This window comes from Pecten maximus, chromosome 17 (genome assembly GCF_902652985.1).
Source record: "Pecten maximus chromosome 17, xPecMax1.1, whole genome shotgun sequence".
NCBI lineage: Eukaryota > Metazoa > Mollusca > Bivalvia > Pectinida > Pectinidae > Pecten > Pecten maximus.
In genome coordinates, this window is record NC_047031.1 from 20,424,125 (window position 1) to 20,442,888 (window position 18,764).

The window sequence follows — 18,764 nt, forward strand, 5'->3', positions numbered from 1 at the left end:
ACATCCCTGTTCTAATTGTTTGATCATGGAAATGTCTTGTTTATGATCAATCAAGTTTTAAAACTTCCCAATTTATCGTGACAAGACTAAAACTATTACAGCTGAGAAGATATTTCCAAGGCCAAATATTTTTTGTAAATATTATGTCAGATTAATTACTATATATATGTATGATGTCTAATATGCATGTTGATATCAGACGTTATGTACTGTATTTTATTCAAACTTCATACTGTTTCATGTGTATATGTACATTTGTTTAATACCTTTCATATATATACTATATATACATGTATGCTGATTATCGTTTATCTGCTCATGGAATAAATCGACATTTTCCTTTTTATGGATTTACTGCAGGTACACAGGCTATACTCGGGCGTACACTCACGCTCAACCTAGAACTACTGTTTAACAGAGCAAGATTTATAAATCAGAATACTACTTTCAATTCTTACAAAAAAGTTTACTTTGGCAATTCTGTGCATTATTCATCTGATCTGACTGGATCTCTTAAAACAATTTACCGATATTCATCACAAGTTTAACAGAAAATGCAAGTAATTTGCACATATCAAAATCAGAACGCTTCTTAAATCAGAACACTACATTCAAAACCTTTCAACAAAAAAAGTTTACAATTGGAATTCTATGTAAAATTCATCTTGATCTGACTGGATCTCAAACAAGAGGCTTAACTGGCCTTAAAACCCATTTGACTATGCAATGTATATACTACTATATAATTTTAGTTGGTTATGATACTAACATATTTGACTCCTGCTGCCTTGAAAGTAGGTCAAGGTCATTCATTTGAACAAACATGCTACAGGCCAAATATCAATACCCTGGACCTTTCCATTATTGAGAAAAAGTTTCTTAAAGATTTCAACATATTTGAACCGTGTGACCTTGCAAGTAGGTCAAGGTCCTGGTACCTACTGGCCAAATCTCAGCATCCTGGGCCTTTTGGTTATTGAGAAGAACATTATCAAAGGAAATATTTACAGACGAAGCACGATGGCAAAACCCTTTGGGTCAGAAGACTTAATAACTACCAGAATACCAATATATTGTCTTTCATCAGATCGGACCTATCAGGTCTTTCATGCTAGGGGTTACTTCTTCGCTTTTTGACCATCATGTTACTAACTTTCTTTTTTATCGTGTCACGGTTTCTTTTGTAGATTACTCCATTGCTTGATTTGCTTATCTTAATCACAGTTTCAACACGTTTTTGTGATGGACATTTGTCTCTTTCAAAGTCTGTTTTGAAAAGTGTTTCCAACTCCTTTTCTTCTTCTGGTGACCATTTTTGACGCAGGACAGAAGGCTTCCTAGTTTTCCGTTTTCTTTCCGAAAACTCCGCACCACAATCATCATCATCGTCCTCCTCATCAGATTGGAATACTTCTGGCACATACTCATCGCTATCTGTTGTCTCTGCCAGAATATTAGAGATTTCTGTATTTCTCGGGCCTGCTTCTTCAACATCTGGGGAGGGAGCCTCATCCAGAGAGATCAGATCTGAGAATAGACAAACAATATCATGAAAACAATGCATTGCACCAGATGATCTGTTTTAAAAATAGAAAACCAGCTAATGTATCAAACTCTGTGACCTTGGTTTATTTACATTGTGGAAAACGTTTTTTAGCTTATTACTATTTGTTATACCAATCCAAAAGATCAATGCACAAAAAAGTTTATTAAATAATGTGGTACATGAAGTTTTACAATTTGAATGAAAACATGTCTAAATGAGAAAGCATCTGCCATGCTGTGAAGTCCATGAAGGTTGCATACATCAGCCTTCAATAAGCAAATCAGTAAAATGATAAATGTTTAGAAACATTTTCTACTTACCATCTAACTGTATATCATCCAGCTTTTTCCCTCTGTATTGTCCAACTAATCCCATATCCCGAATCAATAGAATCTTCGCAACATCAACACGTTCCAACACATCAGACGTCATACGATAATGGATTTTATGAACATCCATAGTATGACCAAGGTGATCAAGAACCCATTGCCTTTCTGCTTCACTTGTGTTTAAGGCCTGAAAGATACAAGATTTTCCTTCTGATACAAATTGTAAAAAGTTAACCAAAATATGTCATATTTAACAAATCCAGAAAACGTACAAAAGTTGGTGTGCCATCAGGCAATCCCAATGTGTTTGGAAGCAATGGGGAGTACTTCTCCATCTCCAAAAAAATATAATACCCAGGTAATATTTTGATCTTTCATTTTTCTCTTCTTTTATTATTTTGTATCGGTAACACAAGACTCATTGAACTTTTCCAGATGAGGTAAAAAGTATACTATTCTAATTCATGTAATAGGTAATTTATGTAACAGAACATCTTTAGAGCTTAGAGATGAACAATGAAGCAAGACACAAGCTCTTGTCAGCTTTGCACATATGAGCTAATAAAAATTACAATTTACATCAAAACCTACCTGTAACATAGTTGCCATGTACTTCCTCATGTTTGATGTACGTATGAGATTTGGGTATTGAAGGTCTGCACCTGATGCAATTGTTCGTATTGCATCGTAAGCTCTGTAAACACCCGCTCCTAGAATATAGATGTGAGTCACATGATAAAATATGCAGCAGCCATCATGTACGATGTTTATTCTGATAATAAACTTCATTGTCACCATTTCTAACAATTGTTAAAGAAATCACAAGTCTGTTGGAAGCTGAGTTACACTTGCAGGGATGTAGAATTTCATTTGTCTGCTAGTAGTTTCCCTGCAGGTCAAGTGATTTTTTTTTAATAAATTACTAATTTTCATTCAGGACCAACCACATTGGAACAACATTGATGTATGCCTTGTGTCATGGTAAAGATAGTTTTTCTAATTGGTTTTTCATCAGTTGAGCCAAAAAAAAGAGAACATTTGGCAGGAACTTGGAAGCATCTATTTCTATAAATGTCACAAATACCAAGATGGAGAAGTACTCACCATTACTTCCAAACACATAAGGATTGCCTGATGGCACACCAACTTTCGTACGATTCTCTGGATCTGTTAAGAACTGTAATGCCTTCTTTGTGTCTTGTGGTAGAATAACTGGAACACCCTTTCCTGTCTGAAGTAAAATGAATTACATAAATAAGCATGAAATGTCAAGATAAAAGTAAAAATCAAAATCAAACCAATTTGTTCTTTTTTTTTCTCTCAAACATGAACATATCTCGTTGTCCTGTGAAAAAAAAAATCACTGATTATTTATTTCATGGCATGAAAATGTAATATGTACCTTTCCACGAATAGTGACCATATCTTGTCGGTTTAAAAGGTTCTTCTCAAATGCTGCGAGATCTCCTCGCAGTTCTTGTGACAATTCATTTTCCCCAGTTTTCCTTTTTTCATAAGAAGAAATTCTACAATTCAAAAGCAGAAAATATTTTTAAAATGAAAACTTTACAACTTTGATGGAGAACTTGTGTTTTTAGGGAAATGCGTATATCATGTGAGATTTGAATATGATTGATGTTAAAATATAAACTATATTTATTTTACAACAATTATGAAACAAGTTATCCAACTTATATTAATTACTCTTGCTGGCCCGTATATTAGTGTGCAAGGGCAGGAAACCGGAGTAACTGGAGAAAACCCGGTCGGGAAGATGACCCCAATACCTTTTCATGTCCAGTCGGGGAATCGAACCCCGGCCGCCTTGATGAAAGGCAAGTGCGCTATCCACTGCACTACCTGACCACCCTATGATTGATGTTGCTTACCAACAATACCAGTAAATAGAATTTGCTTCTAATAATTTTTAACAAGAATATAACTAACATTCCATTTTAAATTCTTGTTGAAAAATTATTTCACTTATAAGGAATACAAAATCATTCATACATATCCATCAAAGATTTACACATGATTTAACTAGCTTGAAAGACAAATTAATAGGAAAATTCGTGAAACTTACTTCATTGCTTGAACCTCATGGCAACGCCTTCTGTTGAAGAGGGTCACTCTTGCCAATGTTGCTACTGCCACTTTCCTGTAGTTGGACAAGGAACAGGTTTTCAGGTCCAGATTGAGGATTTCATGTTGCATATATTCTGCAAGTTTCCTGACATCATCTGGAATGGGTAGATTCCTGTCTCGGTTGAAGGCCCGTTCGTTCAAGATGATCCTGGCAAGTTTAGTTACACGTAGTCCCCATTCAATTTCCATCAATTTAAGAAATTCTTCTGCCTCCTTCTTTTTGCAAGCATTGCCAGCCATCAATGCCTTGGCCAATTTGGCCGATACCAATCGCTTGATATCGTGACCTAGCTTGATAGCATTGCTTGGCGATTTTAACTCTTCTTCATCAGCATCTGCTGGAAAGCAACATCTCAGTGCCCCTTTTACCACAACATCAAAGTTACTTGGTTGGAAGTATTCATCCAAATCCTTCGTGCTGTTGTCCAAATGTTGCAGAGCTAGTTTCAATTTTGCAGCCAGTCTCATCACGGAACTTGTATAATATTTCCTCATTATAGCATTCCCCTTGTTTCTCAGCATCCACTGATTCCCTAATGACACAATCAAACTGTCCTCCTTTGAAACCTTGCATACATTGTCTTCAAGCATTATTGGGAACACTTCTTTGATAAGAGCTCGGGAAGCTTCTTCAGGAAGTCTTCCAGACAGCAATCGAGACTGAACTGTCAAGGTTCCTTTTGATGCTGTCGATAGAAATGAATCGTCTGACAAGATGCACATCTTCATGTGTCGCTTGATGGAGTGAAGTGTAATCCAACCAAAACATTTTGGACAGGGTCCATATTTCTCAATATCTATGCTATTTTCCCCTTCGTCTTCAGAGCCTTTTGAATCTGAATCATCAACGTTTGATCTCCTACGAAGAAATATCTCTCCTTTCTTTTCCTTCAAAGAACGCATGTTATGTTCATGTGCACCTTTCAATCGAAGCAATGCAATTTTTATTTGTTTGGTCTTGGCATCAGAAGTTTCCAATATTTCTTTTACTGAATGTTCCTGTTTTTGCTGCACTGTTGTGATATGGTGCGAAAAGTTGGCAACTATTTTTGGACAAAACGGGCAGGGGTGTTTTGCATTGTACACTCTTCTATTCTTTTTCCTCTTGCCTTTTCGGGTCGTCTGACTTTTCTGCACAAGACTAACATAAATATCTTGGTTTTTCACATCCCTTGCAATAGCACAATCCTCAGGTTCAGCATCATATTCCACAGATGACATCTTCCCTCCTTCCTCAGATTCAGAGTCATACACCACAGCTGACATAATTTTATCTGGAAGATTAATATTTAGCTGAGGGAAGATTTCTGATACTTGCGAGTCATCTGAATCAACACTTCCAACCACAACATCTTCATCCGATATAGAGATCATTTTCGCTTTCTTTCGTTTTGGACCAATGTTTTCTTCATCTGTACTGACGATGACAATTTTTGCTTTTTTCCTGTTTGGACCTTCCTCACTGTCTTCCAGATCTTGGTGGCTCTCTCTGCCTCTTACCTCACCGTCTTCCAAATCCTGGTCGCTCTCTCTGCCTCCTTCTTCAAAGTCTCCCAAATCTGTGTCCCTCTCTCTGCCTCCTTCCTCACCGTCTTCCAAATCTTCGTGGCTCTCTCTGCCTCCTTCCTCACCGTCTTCCAAATCCTGGTCGCTCTCTCTGCCTCCTTCTTCAACGTCTTCCAAATCTGTGTCCCTCTCTCTGCCTCCTTCCTCACCGTCTTCCAAATCTTGGTCGCTCTCTCTGCCTCCTTCTTCAACGTCTTCCAAATCTGTGTCCCTCTCTCTGCCTCCTTCCTCACCGTCTTCCAAATCTTGGTCGCTCTCTCTGCCTCCTTCTTCAACGTCTTCCAAATCTGTGTCCCTCTCTCTGCCTCCTTCCTCACCGTCTTCCAAATCTTGGTGGCTCTCTCTGCCTCCTTCCTCACTGTCTTCCAAATCCTGGTCGCTCTCTCTGCCTCCTTCTTCAACGTCTTCCAAATCTGTGTCCCTCTCTCTGCCTCCTTCCTCACCGTCTTCCAAATCTTGGTGGCTCTCTCTGCCTCCTTCCTCACCGTCTTCCAAATCCTGGTCGCTCTCTCTGCCTCCTTCTTCAACGTCTTCCAAATCTGTGTCCCTCTCTCTGCCTCCTTCCTCACCGTCTTCCAAATCTTGGTGGCTCTCTCTGCCTCCTTCCTCACCGTCTTCCAAATCCTGGTCGCTCTCTCTGCCTCCTGCCTCATCGTCTCCCAAATCTTGGTGGCTCTCTCTGCCTCCTACTTCACCATCTCTCAAATCTTGGTGGCGCTCTCTGCCTCCTTCCTCACCGTCTTCCAAATCCTGGTCGCTCTCTCTGCCTCCTGCCTCACCGTCTTCCAAATCCTGGTCGCTCTCTCTGCCTCCTGCCTCATCATCTCCCAAATCTTGGTGGCTCTCTCTGCCTCCTTCTTCAACGTCTCCCTAATCTGTGTCCCTTTCTCTGCCTCCTGCCTCACCGTCTCCCAAATCTTGGTCCCTCTCTCTGCCTCCTGCCTCACCGTCTCCCAAATCTGTGTCCCTCTCTCTGCCTCCTGCCTCACCGTCTCCCAAATCTTGGTGGCTCTCTCTGCCTCCTTCTTCAACGTCTCCCAAATCTGTGTCCCTTTCTCTGCCTCCTGCCTCACCGTCTCCCAAATCTTGGTCGCTCTCTCTGCCTCCTTCCTCACTGTCTTCCAAATCCTGGTCGCGCTCTCTGCCTTCTGCCTCACCGTCTCCCAAATCTTGGTGGCTCTCTCTGCGTCCTTCCTCACCGTCTTCCAAATCCTGGTCGCGCTCTCTGCCTTCTGCCTCACCGTCTCCCAAATCTTGGTGGCTCTCTCTGCCTTTTTCCTCATTGTCTCCCAAATCTTTGTCACTCTTCTGGCAACCTTCATCACCTTGCCTGAAGAACACAGAGATTAAACTAAACTTTTACAATTCATATAGATATATACTTTGCAGACAGCATTTCTTTTCTTTCATGTATTTTCAACAAGTATGTGTGTGATCATTGCTTTTTTAAATAGATCACCTTTGAAGATTCTTAATTAAATAAATTGATAATGCCATACAAAAAAAGGCATTTTCACATCTAGAACAAAACACATTTTTCTGTCCAATTACTGAAACATATTTGTCATAGGCCATATGGTTTGTAAGAGAAAACTTTACATCAACAATGGTCTAGATATATTTACTAAATATACATTGTTAAAATACTTCAATCTGTATCTCTCCTACACTAAATACAAAGGATGATTTGTTTTCATACAGAAGATGATTTGATGAAATCCCCTGACTGGGTAGAAAACTTAATAGTTATCACATAAAATTCCTTACCTCAATGCCCACTGGATGTCTTCCAAAAACAATTTTAGCGTCTCTGGTCGCTTCTTCATATATCCTGTGTGTCAAAAACAGGATTTAGTAGAGTGTATTATAAGCTTACTTTTTGAATAAGTATTAAAATACTGCACTAGAGTCTAAACTGGATAGACCTACATTACAGTAAAACCCCCACATGCTTGAACCTGGTTTACTCGAATACCCTCCTTTGTCAAGTTTGTTTGGTCCAGACCAAGTTCGTACATACACTATGTATTCCTCATACTATTGGTCAGATACCCACAGGTTCAATAAGTGGGAGTTTTACTGTACATAATATTGTCCCACATACAAGATGTCTTTTCAAGACAGAAAGAAATATACAAATATAATAATAACTGATAGAGCAGTGAATGAACTGCTTTATAATCCAGGTCAGTTAACAGAAACATTAAATATATCTTTCTACCAAAAGTCCTGTGATTGGAAAATAACCTCATTCCAAATTCAATACTTATAAGGACAATTTTTTTGTCACAACAGGTGTGTTATGGAGATGATTTGAGAAATTAAATAATATTTCAACAGTGTATACAATAATACATTTTCAAGAGATTCAAATTGGAAAACAAAGTATATAATATATATAGTATAACATATAATTCACCTTTTAAAGAAACCAAAAGCAAAAGCTTAACAATGGAGCAAACTATTAGGGCTGGGACGATACAGTGATTGCACGATCCGATACGTATCACGATACTTTATTTAGGGTATTGTCAACGGAATGAACAACTTCAATGTGTGAATTTTTTTTTCAAATTCTATTTATTTGTTAAACAGAACGTTCGACAAGTAACAAAACCATTCTAAACAGTACTTTCAACCTCTTGCCATAGGCTCAATCATTTGAGTATTGTATGAACTGACTAGCGAACTGAGGAAACATAAAAATGCATTGCATCTTGACTAGCAGAATAAAACAAAATTTCAACATATCTGGACTTGAAGAATAAAACATTAACTAATATGTAATACATGATGTAATACATGGAGATTTATATTGTCACAGATTCAAATTAAACACTTCCAGTTTCTTTATTTAGAGATTCTTTTTTAGGAAAATAAGCCTGTGCAGTGTCAGGAGTTGCATATCGTTTTTGTTTTGTCAGTCTTCCTGATGCCACTGCCATCTTTGTCTTTGTAAACAGGATGACCGAACGTTTTCCACACGGACGATTTTGTGCCTTGCGGCGTAACTAGCTCATCCCAGTCGTCCATTTATAAACACATTTAGTCTAGCAATGGTTTTGTAATCTACTATTTGATTGGCTAACCATGAAAGTCATCATGAAACGAACATCATGAAACGAACAATCAAACTCTTCCTAACATAGTGCCCCATTCCCGGAAACGAGACTCGCAAGTACTTTCACTTTCAGAATTTTCAATCTTTCGATGTTTGTTTACAATTATTTTAATTTAAAAGCTTTGTTTAATGGATTTCAAATGATAATATGAAGCAATGCTTTTTGTTTTTTCACAAAAATATAGTGGATCGATACTGTATCGTAATTTGCTTCTTTGGATCGATACTTGTATCATGTTGAAGTGTACCGCGATTCACCGATGCATTGGTGTATCGTCCCAGTCCTATAAACTATGCAACAACAACAACAAGCAAAGCAACAACATGAAATATGTCACTCAGTGAGACATTAACGCTGCTCACCACAGGCTTAGTTTGTGGTGCAAGGGTGATATATATAAAGTACACATATAATTAAGAATATTTCCAAAACTTTGTGCTGAACCCTACTCTTACAAGTATTTGTGAAGAAATAAAATCAACATATGAGTAATTAATAATGACTCGATTTTGTGCTTATAATTGAACATAACTAAGTAGAGTGGGAAAATCCAAATTCCAAATTCTACTTGCACCATAAAATATGCACAAGAAAATATATAATGATACACTTCATATGAAACTATTAAATATTTCATACTTCTCATTAAATATATTATTTACAATCCATAATAAAAAGAAAATGTACATATATTTAATTGTAGTGATGTTTTGCAATATTTTCTTTCTTTTTGTTAATTCCTGAAATCAGGGTCTGGACTCCTCTCAGATTATTAATCACACTAATTGTACTTCCTACTGTCGACACCTACCTTGATGAATCAAACAATGGTTGTTTTTAAGGATTAACTTTCTATTTTGTTTAGGTTATTGGGGGATAACTACAATGGAAAACGGGTAAATTATACATAATTTAATTTTGCCTATTCCCGCAATGTTAAACTTTTTCAGGTTATATTGCATAACCTCAAAAATCAGACAACGCAAAAAGTGATGACGTCATATACCGCCATGGAGTTGATATTAGGTCTGTAGCATGCTGGGGTGAAGGGCTACCAAGTTTGTTCAAATGAATGACCTTGACTTTCATTCAAGGTCACAGGGGTCAAATATGCTAAAAAAAAATTAAACGACTTCTTCTAAATAGCCAAAATACCCAGGGACTTGATATTGGGTCTGAAGCATGCTGGGGTGAAGGGCTACCAAGTTTGTTCAAATGAATGACCTTGACCTTCATTCAAGGTCACAGGAGTCAAAAAGGCTAAAATCTTTAAACGACTTCTTCTCAATAACCAACAGATCCAGAGACCTAATATTTGGCCTGCAGCATGCTAGGGTGAAGGGCTCCCAAGTTTGTTCAAATGAATGACCTTGACCTTCATTCAAGGTCACAGGAGTCAAAAAGGCTAAAATCTTTGAACGACTTCTTCTCAATAACCAAGAGGCCCAGGGAGCTGATATTTGGCCTGTAGCATGCTGGGGTGAAGGGCTACCAAGTTTGTTAAAATGAATGACCTTGACCTTCATTCAAGGTCACAGGAGTCAAAAAGGCTAAAATCTTTAAACGACTTCTTCTCAATAACCAATAGATCCAGAGACCTAATATTTGGCCTGCAGCATGCTTGGGTGAAGGGCTCCCAAGTTTGTTCAAATGAATGACCTTGACCTTCATTCAAGGTCACAGGAGTCAAAAAGGCTAAAATCTTTAAATGACTTCTTCTCAATAACCAAGAGGCCCAGGGAGTTGATATTGGGTCTGTAGCATGCTGGGGTAAAGGGCTACCAACTTTGTTGAAATGAATTACCTTGACCTTCATTCAAGGTCACAGGAGTCAAAAAGGCTGAAATCTTTAAACGACTTCTTCTCAATAACCAAGAGGCCCAGGGAGTTGATATTGGGTCTGTAGCATGCTGGGGTAAAGGGCTACCAAGTTTGTTCAAATGAATGACCTTGATCTTTATTCAAGGTCACAGGAGTCAAAAAGGCTGAAATCTTTAAACGACTTCTTCTCAATAACCAAGAGGCCCAGGGAGTTGATATTGGGTCTGTAGCATGCTGGGGTAAAGGGCTACCAAGTTTGTTCAAATGAATGACCTTGATCTTTATCCAAGGTCACAGGAGTCAAAAAGGCTAAAATCTTTAAACGAATTCTTCTCAATAACCAACAGTCCCAGGGAGTTGATATTGGGTCTGTAGCATGCTGGGGTGAAGGGCTACGTAGTTTGTTGAAATGAATGACCTTGACCTTCATTCAATGTCACAGGGACCAAACAGGCTAAAATCTTTAAACGACTTCTTCTCAATAACCAAGAGTCCCAGGGAGTTGATATTGGGTTTGTAGCATGCTGCGGTAAAGGGCTACCAAATTTGTTCAAATGAATGACCTTGACCTTCATTCAAGGTCACAGGAGTCAAAAAGGCTAAAATATTTAAACGACTTCTTCTCAATAACCAACAGTCCCAGAGACCTAATATTTGGCCTGTAGCATGCTGGGGTAAAGGGCTACCAAGTTTGTTCAAATGAATGACCTTGACCTTCATTCAAGGTCACTGGAGTCAAAAAGGCTAACATTTTAAAACGACTTCTTCTCAATAACCAAGAGGCCCAGGGAGTTTATATTGGGTCTGTATCATGCTGCGGTAAAGGGTTACCAAGTTTGTTCAATTGAATGACCTTGACCTTCATTCAAGGTCACAGCGGTCAAAAAGGCTAAAAATTTTAACAACTTCTTCTCAATTACCAACAGTCCCAGAGACCTAATATTTGGCCTGTAGCATGCTGGGGTGAAGGGCTCGCAAGTTTGTTCAAATGAATGACCTTGATCTTCATTCAAGGTCACAGGAGTCAAAAAGGCTAAAATCTTTAAACGACTTCTTCTCAATAACCAAGAGTCCCAGGGAGTTGATATTAGGTCTGTAGCATGCTTGGGTAAAGGGCTACCAAGTTTGTTGAAATGAATGACCTTGACCTTCATTCAAGGTCACAGGAGTCAAAAAGGCTAAAATCTTGAAACGACTTCTTCTCAATAACCAAGAGTCCCATGGAGTTAATATTGGGTCTGTAGCATGCTGGGGTAAAGGGCTACCAAGTTTGTTCAAATGAATGACCCTGACTCGCATTCAAGGTCACGTCGATCAAGTATGCTTAAATCTTTGAATGACTTTTAGTGAAAAGCCAAAGTGCAGAGAGACATTATTATATTGGTCCTGTAGCATGCTTTCAAATAACTGCAGGATCCATATATGAAAAGATCACTGCATTGCAGGTGAGCGATTTGGGCCCATTGGGCCCTTGTTGATAACTTACCGTCGATGTACGTTCTGATCCAGTAGCATACTCTCTGCATACCGGGCACCATATTTCAATAACGACATTGTCTGACATGTGTTTACCGAGTGATGTTCAATTTTTTTCCCATTTCGAAACTGTTTTGGCAGATGCCTTCACTGAACTTGATTTTGGGATTAAATCATTGCTCTTGATTTTTTTACCAGGTGTCGCGTAATCACTGTCGCATGTACCACTAGTTTGCCTTTTAAAACAAGACGTAATTTTTCTAGCAGACGTATTTTCTGCCATGACCTAGCTATATAGACCACTCTGACAGACGCTTGTAATATTAGTAAGTTTCAAACGTTTACGTGAATGTGCACCGGAGGACAAGTCCGGCAGACATTGTTTTCAGATTTGACAAGTTACGATGTTACGATGACCAAAACCTTGATGAGTATATAAACAACTGCATTTTTTCACAAACAGCGCTTATTTATTATTTTGTTATGATAGTTACATTTTGTATTCGACGAATCAACTCGCTGAAAAAAGCAAGTGCATATTATTTCTACTCGCTAATCTCGGAATTCAGCTCGCAAATAGCGAGTAATAAAGCGTTAAATTCGAGGCCTGCAGTAGTATCTTTAATTTGAATACCTTACTAAATCAGATGCCTCCGTTCTTCAGAGCCTTATATATATATATTCTACACTGACTGAGTATTTATAAGTATAACAACTATTTGTCAGTGTAAATAAATAAATATCCTGCAAAAATTCAACTTATCGAAATGTAAGAACAGAATGTCTTTTCTGATGGACAAAGAGAAACTATTTTTAAGCCTCTATAATATATTGTTTAAGGCACAGAAGGGTCTCATACTTTTAATGCCTTTGGATACCATATAAATACGTACATGTGCTTCTAAAATCTGGATATGCTGGACATCCCTCAAATGTTGGCTCTAATGGGATGAGGCGAGACCCTGTTGCTGTGCTTTACCAATCCAATGTCCGTTTTGCTTTATGGAGCACAGATAGATTTTCTTCGTATGTTTCACATGTGATGAAACTGTCACCTGAAGTCCTCGGCAGAGATTTTGGTGTCATTCTTGTAGACCTTCTTAATTGTGGGGTTGACCTTGTAGATCCTGGCGATCTTAATGTTTGTCTTTTTGGAGTACCAGTAGTAGTGTGCTTGTCGGCTTTTCAGATATGATGAAAAAAACTATTTTCAGTTCTGTTTCATCTTTCATATTACAAAACTATCTATTTTTTTTTTTTTATTTCTCCAGGGTTTATAGTAAAACTAAAAGTTCAAAAACCTAATTTTAACCAATCTTTAACATCAATTTGGCTGGAAACATTTGGTTTGCTTTATGTGACACCTATCTACAAATATTTCAACGAAGCAGAGAAGGGTTCCCTTTTCCAAATGGCGTAGCGAATGAGTAGCGAAGACTTACCTGTCATTAATGAAGGTCTGCAATCAGGTGAACAATCTTGCTCTCTCTCTGTAGTGTTCACGATAGCATATCAGAGGCTGGCATGCTTATAACTGGGCTAGAAGAACTCTTCGAGAGAGTAAAATATGATAATCCTGAAAACATCTTTTTTTTTTTAAAAATATATATATAATAATTATGATACACAGAGCGTTTCTTTTGTTTGTATCATTGAACTTCAATATAGCGTATTATCATAAATCTTGTACACAGGATTCCAATAGCCATATTGCTCAACTGTTTTAATTAGCCTATGGTAATTATAATTGTACAGTTAAATAAGTGAATTTATCAGGGGCCCAGCTTTTTCAGTTTGATCAGATTTTAAAGTAATCTCACTTAAATAGAAATGTTGTTTGTGGGCCAACTCGATCATATATCCAATGCCTCCCTCTTTGATAAGGGCCATTACTCCATAAAGATTTCATCAATATATTTGGTTTTCAGAATTATCTGAGCTCTCATGGCAGTCAAACTGAAGTTTTCAATTAATTTGTTACAAACAAGTTTCAGAAATAAATTGCTTCAGTACTCAATTAAGATGTACTTGACACAATATTCCAGACAGACGGACAGTTGGATTCAAAATGCAAGTTGATTAATAAGTCGATATGATGTGCAGATTGTAAGGAACAAATCAACTTAATCCAATTGATCTTTTCTTTTTGAAGTAATCAGCTGTCTGCATTTTTTGTTTCTATGGACTTCTGCTTTCTGTTGGTGGCTTGACTGGCTTCTGTTTTTCTGTTGGCTCTTCGGTGCTCGTCTTCTGTTAGTAAAAAAACAATAATATATATATATACAAGAGGCCCAATGCGCCTGTATCACTCACCTGGCTCTACAGCAACTTTGAAGTTGAATAAGGTCATTTCTGCAGATACTATGCTGATTACCTCTTTATTCAAATATCATAGTAAGATCAGAACTCGACTATGGGTCCATCGTTTATGGATCGGCACGGAATTCTTACCTGCAAATGTTGGATCCTATCGATAATCAAGGATTACGTCTAGTACTCGGTGCTTTCCGAACAACCCCAGTGCAGAGCCTTTATGTAGAGGCAAATGAACCATCTTTAAATTACCGAAGGAAAAAAGTTGCTCTTCAATATTTCGCCCAATTGAAATCCAACCCGAAAAACCCAGCTATAGGGCTGGAAAGGTCACGTAGGTCAATCGCGAGATTATCCGAGATTCAACGTGACTTCATTTTTTGGATATAAACAAACCCGTCAAGGCCGTCAGTGCAAACGACAAGTGCTTCGATTCTTGATTCTCTACAACCAGTACTAGTATGGCTTTTTCCATGTTATAGTGGACAAATTTTGTATCTGGGACTAGGAAACTAAGCCTGAGGTCAGAGTGAGCTGTTAAATCGGACCATATACTGAAATTTATCTATGACCCGGAGATGCGACATGTACCGGGCCGAGTTCAAGCCAGCATGAGAGACAGAAGCTATCATGTTAACGTGAGTAGATCTGGAGGGAGGGTCGAACATACACGACTTAATGTATATAGTTTGATTAAATTAAGTGTCATCTTTCTCGCATTTATTCTACCATGTAGGACTATGTACTGTACGAGCGAGTTAGGCCTACTGTAGTACAAGTGGATTTGACAGTTATAGTCACCACGCCCACCTACATTTTGTAGGACATGGGACGGTTAAACGATGCCATTCTAGTTTTAGAACGTTTGTATCAAAGCAAGGCATTCATGTCATCACAGCAGCACAACAGTCACAGTACAATATCGTTTATTGCATATTTCAGATCACACTTGGTGACAACTATACAACAGCTTATAGCATGTGTGATTGTGTAAATGGCAAAGACAAGTGCCATCACAAAGCTTCACTCCTGTTATATGGGTACAGTATTTTTTCATCAACAGAATTAATATTAATTAATAAATCATTAGTACATGTACATGACATCCATACATGAATTTATAAGACAACTAAAATAATTTTCATACTTGAATATGCAATCTGAATGTCCAGTTTCTGTCAAATTAAACTGAAGGATTTCATCCAATATTCAAAGGATACAAATCATGACAATCTCAAGATTATGTTGTATTGTCTAGTTGTATACAATTAATTAACTAATGGATTTACATTAATTGGTGTTATTTCAGTTTCCTTTTATATTTAATATATGCCTACTCACTAGCTACTGTACAATTTGTAGGTTCAAAAATGTAAGCAAAACCGACATACGGGCAACGTGGATGCAGCATCCGAAAAGTCTTCCACCCAAGCAAAGACAGACTATGGAAGAATTATTTCCAGCTCCGCCCAAACTAGCTAATTACAGGTAAACATTTGTGTTGGAACTAAACCAGATGATGAATAAGCTCTGATATACATACACGTACAGTATTTCTAAATTAATAACATTATACACTTTCACATTGTAAATGACATGTCTTCTGTTAGGGCTATATCAAGACCTGTGGAGGAGGAGGATATAACATTCCTGTCCAGAAAGTTAGGAGAACTTGGTCAATTTTCAGGTTAATGACAGTGGTTGAATTGTTGAGTTGTTCATTCATTTACTGTTAAGTTTGTTGTTTGAAGTGTTTTATTATTAAAGACATTGTATTTATCAATATTAATGTATTTTTATATTATATTTGGTAATGTACTGTATTCCAGGACATTCATCAAAATCTAATACTGTCAGTTTTCATTAAATTTGTTTTCCTAATGTGCAGTATTTTGAGAAAAAAAGTTGATAAATTCATAGAATAAAGTGCCATTTTTGGCACTGCTTGTCTCTATTTTTTATTATTATTGTTGGACATAAAACATGTTTTTACATCTTTCAGTATATCATTTATGTTGTTAAAATAATTATTGATCCAGATTACTCATGTAGTTTATGTGGTGTATTGGTTTGTTAAAGTGTAAGATATAAAATACCAAAGTTTTATTTAAATTCAAGGGCACACAAGTGGTATGGGTAAACACAAAACATATACATGTATATTCCAACAAATACATCTAAGTTATGTATATAGTTATAATAGTCAAGGTATTTGTACTCTGCACAGCATGTATCCACAGTAAATTATTCATTGCAAATTTTCTTTTAACTCATTCATTACTGCTTAATTGGTGACTCCTCAAAATACAAACTCTTATCTTGAAACTTGACAATACAACATGTAAATCCTTTACATGTGAAATTAACTCATAACTAATATTTCAATTTTAGCAATGCATAGGATTGTCTCCAAAGAGCCAGATGCCCCAAGACTGGATGTTCCATGTATAGAGGATTTGCTACTGACACCCGAGTATATGAGTGCAGTAGATAAAGCTGCTTAGTTGAAATCAAAGCTTGCTGTTTCCCAGGAACAGATAGAGCAGGTTGGTCAATCTCAAACATAATTGAACCTTGAAAAGCTTTCCTAAGAAAAAGAAATATTTGCTAGGAAAATGTCAAGTATTGGGTGCATGGTTGTGATTTTATAGAATATTTGTTCAACCAATCTTTACACTATACACACATACCAGGTATCAATATAAATTATTTTGGACACTGTCTTAATATTGTATTAAATTTCTATTTACTGTTCATTTTAAATTAAATATAGCCCTTGCTTGGTTGACATATGGGAAAAATGAATATTATTACGTGAAAATCATAAATTGTAGTTGAGTTAGCTTACTGTAGATTACTAATTCTTAATCTGTATTAGAAAAATGATCTCTGTATACTTCACAGGTTGCAAAAGTAACGGTTGGACAGAGTAATAACCATCTTTGGTCATTGGTGAGGAAAAACCGTCTGACAGCATCAAAATTTGGGCTTGTGCTTGCTGCAATAAGAAGAAACAGGTTTGTACAAACCTATGATCAATACTTTGCAATTGCCCTACTTGGGTTTCCTGGAACTCACACCCCAATATAGTGGAAGGCTATAATGGCATCAGACATGATGCATCAGCCTTGATCATTTGGTCACCACTGCTCATACAAGTTTATATACTTAAGTATTAGCATAAGATGTTCTAATGAAAAATTTCCAGGTTTCCGCCATCTTTGTATAAAACGGTGTTTTCATCGTACAATATGACAGCAAAATATGCCATACTTTGGGGGACCACAAATGAGTCCAATGCCAAGGAGAAATATTGTTCATATGGCGATGCAGTTGTGGAAGAAACTGGTAAATAGCAAACCATATTTTCACATAACTATAGCTTATTAAAACAAAACAAAGCACCTTTTTGAACACTGCAGGACGTTGGTTCTTAAGAATTTCTCCTTAGGGAGAATTTTCTCTTCTGATAGTTCATTGTATCTGTAGTAAAAACTAAAATCAACAATATACACTTTGGCATTTCATAGCTGTTTCTGCAGAGTTCAGTATAAGATTTATAAATAATGATTGCATTAAAAATGTAAATCTATCAAAGATAAAACAATCTTGATGTAATAAACATAAAAAACAACATTATTTGATTTAGATATTCTTAAATTTTAGGAGTGTGGCTTCATGAAAGTGGTGTGTTGGGTGCAAGTCCCGACGGCATCATACGCCGTGCTGCTTCACACAGCTACAACCATCAGGTGGCAGAGTTGTCAGATGTTTTGGAAGGCCTACAAATAAAGCCGGACCTTCTGGAAGTAAAGTGTCCCTTTTCTGCCAGACATATGACAATTCCAGAAGCTATTGGATCCATCAAGGATTTCTGTTTAGGTAAGGCATAATTATTTTTTTCTATTGATAGTTTGGGGTTATATTTGGAGCTGAATATGGCTCAGGACTTCCCCTACAGATTTTGTTTTTGCTTTTCTTCAGTAATGCATTACTTGAAAATATCCGTAGTAACTGCCTCTCATTATGTTTTCAGATGTGGCCAATGTTATGTTTCCTTTTGTTTGAGAAGCTTAATTGACACAAATAATGTTCTAATTATTACTTTGAGGAAAGAACTACTTTCCAAAATGCCCAAGAAAATGTTTAATTTTCTATTAGAAAAATGTAAAAAATACAGTCATGTCACAATAAAAAGGGGAAGAAACCACTGTTCACACCACTATTTACTCGTAATGTTTTTTCTTACAGAATATCAAACATATGAAGGTAAGAGCCTGTACAGGTTGAAGGAAAACCACATTTACTACCATCAAGTACAAGGACAGCTTCACATCAGCAAAAAGTCAGCATGTGATTTTGAGTCAGCATGTGATTTTGTTGTATGGACAACCACAGATATTGCAATAGTAAGAGTGCTCCAAGACAGTCATTGGACTTCCAACT

General features: G+C 37.2%; 2 protein-coding genes across 2 annotated transcripts; one reads left to right on the forward strand and one right to left on the reverse strand.

The window, feature by feature from the left end:
- Positions 1-346: 346 nt before the first annotated feature.
- LOC117315207 lies at positions 347-12,067 on the reverse strand. The gene is made up of 9 exons (XM_033869351.1): positions 12,016-12,067; positions 7,354-7,417; positions 6,492-6,916; positions 3,959-6,443; positions 3,278-3,401; positions 2,980-3,106; positions 2,467-2,585; positions 1,867-2,062; positions 347-1,527 (listed from the first exon to the last, which is right to left on the reverse strand). Exons 1-9 carry the CDS (start codon positions 12,065-12,067, stop codon positions 1,112-1,114), a joined length of 4,008 nt encoding a protein of 1,335 aa, XP_033725242.1. The 3' UTR covers positions 347-1,111.
- Positions 12,068-16,821: 4,754 nt separating this feature from the next.
- LOC117316017 lies at positions 16,822-18,221 on the forward strand. The gene is made up of 3 exons (XM_033870506.1): positions 16,822-16,864; positions 17,223-17,666; positions 17,985-18,221. The coding sequence occupies exons 2-3, from the start codon at positions 17,570-17,572 to the stop codon at positions 18,209-18,211; spliced, it is 324 nt and encodes a 107-aa protein (XP_033726397.1). The 5' UTR covers positions 16,822-16,864; positions 17,223-17,569; the 3' UTR covers positions 18,212-18,221.
- Positions 18,222-18,764: the final 543 nt, after the last annotated feature.

Bases quoted from the DNA above. Each gene is read 5' to 3' on its own strand.
- LOC117315207 (XM_033869351.1), bottom strand. From the start codon at position 12,067: ATGGTGCCCGGTATGCAGAGAGTATGCTACTGGATCAGAACGTACATC. The intron at 6,917-7,353 runs GTAAGGAATTTT...TGTGTTCTTCAG, and splicing joins GACATCCAGTGGGCATTGAG to GCAAGGTGATGAAGGTTGCC. The intron at 2,586-2,979 runs GTGAGTACTTCT...TCTATATTCTAG, and splicing joins TTATGTGTTTGGAAGTAATG to GAGCGGGTGTTTACAGAGCT.
- LOC117316017 (XM_033870506.1), top strand. From the start codon at position 17,570: ATGACAGCAAAATATGCCATACTTTGGGGGACCACAAATGAGTCCAAT. The intron at 17,667-17,984 runs GTAAATAGCAAA...CTTAAATTTTAG, and splicing joins TGCAGTTGTGGAAGAAACTG to GAGTGTGGCTTCATGAAAGT.